General features: G+C 47.8%; 1 protein-coding gene across 1 annotated transcript; it reads right to left on the bottom strand.

Moving 5' to 3' along the window:
• Nucleotides 1-779: 779 nt before the first annotated feature.
• On the bottom strand, nucleotides 780-5,077 carry MYC (MYC proto-oncogene, bHLH transcription factor). Its single transcript, XM_063921293.1, has 3 exons — nucleotides 4,932-5,077; nucleotides 2,669-3,375; nucleotides 780-2,256 (listed from the first exon to the last, which is right to left on the bottom strand). The coding sequence occupies exons 2-3, from the start codon at nucleotides 3,351-3,353 to the stop codon at nucleotides 1,679-1,681; spliced, it is 1,263 nt and encodes a 420-aa protein (XP_063777363.1). The 5' UTR covers nucleotides 3,354-3,375; nucleotides 4,932-5,077; the 3' UTR covers nucleotides 780-1,678.
• Nucleotides 5,078-5,380: the final 303 nt, after the last annotated feature.

Consider the following 5,380-nt stretch of genomic DNA (forward strand, 5'->3'; position numbering starts at 1 on the left):
TAACGGGTTTGTGTTTAAGTGGCGAGAACTGTTGCTCTAATCTTGTCTGATTTGAGGGATGATGGGATCGAGCCTGTGGGAGGACAGGTCACATACAAGAGCACTGGACTTATATACTAGTAGTATTTCCCCAAACTATGGGGGATATGTATCAAAGCTTGGTGAGAAATCAGCTTCTGTCATTTAGATGCTATGGAGTCTATTTACTAAGCCGTGAATGGAGATAAAGTGGACGGAGATAAATGACCAGCCAATCAGCTCCTAACTACCATGTCACAGGCTGTTTGAAAAATTAGTTAGGAGCTGATTGGCTGGTTCTTTATTTCCGGCCACGTTATCTCCATCCAAGGCTTCGTAAATAGACCCCCCATGTTTGAAAAATGACAGAAGCGGATTGTTTGGAGCTTTCACTCCAAGCTTTGATATATCTACCCCTGGGTCAGTGGAAGCACGTGGGAAAGTTACTGACCCACTCACATAGATGAACTCACCTGTGCATGTTTACATACATCCAAAACATGACCTGTTGGCGGTACTTAAGAACTGGATTTGAGAACCCCTGGCCAACACCATAAAAGTTCATTGTTCCGTAAACCAGTTGGTCCCAAACAGACCTCAAGGCACTCCCAACAGTCCAGGTTAAAGGTATATCCCTGCTTGTGCAGATTGTATAGTCAAATTGAGGTTTGACTTAAGGCACCTTTGCCTGTCCAGGGATAGCCTTAAAACCTGGACTGTAATGTAATTGGCAATTAAGACCATAAAAATGCAAAACCAAGTGCTTTCAACTTTTTTTTTTATTATTTTCTGAAGCTCATTCTAAACAGCTTGCCACATAAAGGCTACTATATCAGTCTGGGCTCAGCCCAACATAGTTTAATTTAAGCAAACAAGCCTTGTTAAGAAACATTGATGAATTTTTTTTGACCACCAACATGTTATAATATCATTAAGAGAAATCCATATAGAGAAAACACAATTGTTAGCCTCTTCCCCCCCTTAGTGTCTCCTCCCCCCCCCCCCCCCCTGCTCATTTACAAGGCCATCTTTGGAGGAAGGGAAGTTGGCATCGCATGAAATCATTTAGAATTTACATGTTGGTCAGCGTCTTCATCAGCTCTTCAGAATTTGCAAGGTCATATCCAATACAGAAATATGAACAGAGGACAACTTTCATAAGATAATATTTAAATATTAACAATACCAAAAAAGTTTAATCAAAGGCATAACGGCATGAAAGAAGATGTTCAGACTTTGCTTTCGCTCGCCAGTTGTTAGCAGTGAATATTAATACAAGTATTTCTATAAAGATTTTGTTAAGGATATTATACACGTCAGCAAGGATGTATATATTTTTTTTTAAACTATTCAGAGGCAAACTTCAGGAATCTGTTTATAAGAAAAATAAAGGTTTTAAATACAAAGATATGTAAAAACAAACAAAATTTGCATCCCCAGGCAAATAAACAAAAAAGTTCCATTTATCCCGTATACCCATTCATATATTGAGGCAGTATTAAGGTGCTGGCAAAATCTGTTGAAGATCTAGCCAAGGTTGTGTAGTTTCCATCCTTTTGCATGCATTTTGTCAATACTCTACAAATTTTTGTAGGATTCAAGACAACCTTGAAATAGACTGTCACAGTCTCGTAAGTCTATGGTTTACGTTCGTAGAAACTCAAAAACTCAAGTTTTTTAGCTGGTTAAGCTTCTGTTTTAACTGTTCTCTTTTGAGTTTTAATTGTTCGGTTTCCCGTATGAGCCGCCTCTCATCCTCCTGCATGGAGATGACGTACTCTGTCGCCTTTTTGAGGATAACTACTTTGGGAGCTTTTTCATTATTGGTTACCTCTGGTATCTGGTCTCTAAGAGTGAAAAAGCTCATTTTCAGTTCATTCCGCCTCTGACGCTCAAGAACGTTGTGCGTTCGCCTCTTGTCATTCTCCTCGCTGTCTGACGACCGTGGGCTGGAACACTTGCGGTTGTTGCTGAGCTGTTTGAGAACTCTGCCGTTGCTTTCCAGCTTGGCTCTCTTGGAAGAGGGAGAGTCCATTCTTGTGGACGGGGACGCTGCATAGTTGTGTTGGTGAATGGGGACGTGACACCTTTTCATGACTAACGGACTGTGATGAGATCGGGACTGGTGGGAGTAAGATTCGTTCCTCTTGGATGCTGGGTACCGCTTTTCTACAGTGACAACATCTATCTCCTCTTCCTCCTCCTCGTCCTCATCGTCTTCATCATCCTGCTCCTCTTCTGTTAAAAAAATAAAATATATATTAAGTTATCTGAACATTGCACATAAAACACATGGAGCTATATATAAGGCAGGTCTAAATATTGTAATGCAGCATTAAAACACTTTAAAAGCCGGCACACGCGTCGCTGTACGTAGCATTCTTAGAAAGCACGCCGTCTATCTGCCTTGCACTTCCACCCAAGACCCCACCCACTACTGCAATGCTGCAGATCTCCAGGATAAGGGGACAGCTTCTAACAGCTGTGACAGATCATGAAAGATATCGGCTAATATAGCATTCCTGCAGCAGACGAACCCCACCCGTAAATTAAAGGGCTGCTGGCAACATGTTAAAATTTGCACAAGATTACTACATCCAGTGCAGCCGTTCTAGGTTAAGTTAGAAGACCAGGTAGCAAGTTCCCTTACCAGATTCTGAGCTGCTGCTGTTGCTGCTTATGGGTGGTGTATCCAGAATTATCTCCTGCTCCATGCAGTGAGAGTCAACTTTGGAAATTGTATCATTCAACGGGTAAGGAAAGACCACCGACGGGTCTATACAATCAGTACTTGGATCCTGCAAGTAACCAGTGCTGGTCCTACTGGTTCCTATGGGGCTGAGGTTAGCCTGGCAGGAATGGGACTTTTGTGGGCATTGCTGCTGTTGGTTTGGGGCTTGGGAGGACACTGCGTTCTCCTTCCTAGAAGCCTGGTAAGATGCCAGCTTTTCCGACACCACTTTCTCCAGCTTGGCTGCTGCAGAGAAGCCGCTCCACATACAGTCCTGGATGATGATGGACTTTACAAACGCCTCGTCATCCTGATCACAGATGAAGCTTTGATTCACCATATCCCCTCCCAGGAACTCTGTGACCAACTCCAGCTTATCGGTAGAAGGAAAGAGGCTGGACAGGCTGGACCTACGGCTGGGGGACCGTGGTGGGGTAGGCAAGAGCTCAAACTTCTTCCAGATGTCCTCACTAGGAGCTGGAGGCTGCAGACTGTTGTACTGCTGCTGGTAAAAATTCTCATCCTCTTCATAGTAGAAGAAGGGCTGCATGGTGTCATACTCCAGATCGTAATTTCGGCTCGGGAAATTAGCGTTCAAAGGCATGCTGCACAGCTTCGCTTGTGACCTGCAAGAACAACATGTGGTTAGACTGGATGGAACCTTCAAAGCATTTAACAGTATCTTCCGAACTCATGAATTACAGTAGACCCGACATCCACAACCAACAAAGGACGAGCTGTCACAACACTATATACAGGTACTCAGAGCGCAGCTAGCAAGGGAGTGATATATTGCAGACTCAAACTTTCCCCGGGAACAAAGAGCTGAGTGTCAGACATGCAGCGTCCCAGAAAATGCCGGCTGTGCAAGGAGAGGAGGGGGTGAGGAGAGGAGGAGCTGCAGCCGGGATCATAGCTCAGCCCCGCAATACTACACCGGCTCTGGAGAGCCACATACACCAGCTACAGTCTGCTACACAGATAGCCAGACAGAACAGTCTGCGCCACAAACATGCACAGCACTGCCAGGGCACAACCAGCACCTCTGACCATGCCAGGGGCCCCTCTACACCCTTCCCAGCAATGACAGTGCCTCCACAAGAACCCAGCACTATGACAGCTCAGCGTGAGAATGCCTCATCAGCCCACACCCACATTCGAGTTACTGCACAAGTCTGACCAGCAGCTCCCAGCAAAGGGCATTTCTGGGCATCAGACACAACACACCATGGGCACAGACAGCTGCTTAGGAACACAGCTCTGGCAGAAACAGACATATCCACATAACCAGTTACCCCCATCACTGCAGCATGGCATACTGATCAGAGGCAATTACTATCCTTACACCCTACACAATCACACCCACCCAAGCTTGCAGTCCCACCCCATACAAATACACCCAACATGCAGTGCCCCCCATACAATGACAACCAGCCAGCTTGCAGTCATCCCCCCTAAAATGACAACCAGCTTGGTCATCCCCTACAATAATCCCCACCATGCAGTCACCCCCATACAGTGACACCCACCATGCAATGACAACCAGCTTGCAGTACCCCCCATGCAATGACACCCACCCTGCAGTACCCCCCATGCAATGACAACCACCCTGCAGTACCCCCCATGCAATGACAACCACCCTGCAGTACCCCCCATGCAATGACAACCACCCAACTTGCAGTTACAATGACACTCAGCTTGCAGTGTTGCCCATACAATAACCAGGTTGCAATCCCCCTATAGAATGACACCCACCCAGCAGACCCCCTTACAAAGACACGCACCCTGCTTGCAGTTACAATGACAGCCAGCTTGCAGTATTGCCCATAGTGATGACCAGGTTGCAGTCCCCCCTCTACAATGACACCCAGCAAACTTGCAGTACCCTCATACAATGACACCCACCCAAAAACACAGAAACCCACGCTCGTAGAAGCCCCAAAACACACCCACCCCAACATGTCACTTGTACAGCATGCCACTGACCACAGGCTCCTGCAGCCACCCAGCCACAGCCTGAGACCCCAGTGACAGAAGCAGAAGGACACCGAGCACAGCCCACCCCAGCAGGCACCAGTGACTGCCCCCTTATCCAGAGGCAGCTCTCCCAGGCACTGACAGCTCCCAGCAACGGGACACTCCGGCAGACACGAAGCAGCAGAAGAGTCAGGGAGCGGCTTACCCTGCAATCTCCGGTATTATCCCTCAGTAGGAATACAGAGCGGTGGTGATGATAATAATAATCCCAGACGCCGCTGCCGGCACACAGCGCTCTCCCGTCCAACCTGTCTATACGGCAGTCGCCTCCCAACGCAAGCGCCAGCGCATCTACAGCCGCCTTATATAGCGCCTGCCAGCGCGCCAAATCAGAGGGGGCGTGTCTGGGCTGGGGCCGGCTGCGGGGAGATGTGTGTGAAGGGGCGGGGCTGGCAGCGGGGAGCTGGGTCTGTGTAAGGAGGCGGGGCCGTAGTAGGCATGCTTAACTCATTCATTGCCGGGCTGTCATGCGCTGCAGCAGCTCTGCTGAGCCCTGTAGTTCCACCGCAGCGGCAGAGACAGCAATGCAACACGAACAGCACAGATCAGCCAGTGCACATTACATGTATATCCAGACAGAGTGTGTTCCAGTGT

Source organism: Pseudophryne corroboree, chromosome 5 (genome assembly GCF_028390025.1).
Source record: "Pseudophryne corroboree isolate aPseCor3 chromosome 5, aPseCor3.hap2, whole genome shotgun sequence".
NCBI classification, from domain to species: Eukaryota; Metazoa; Chordata; class Amphibia; order Anura; family Myobatrachidae; genus Pseudophryne; species Pseudophryne corroboree.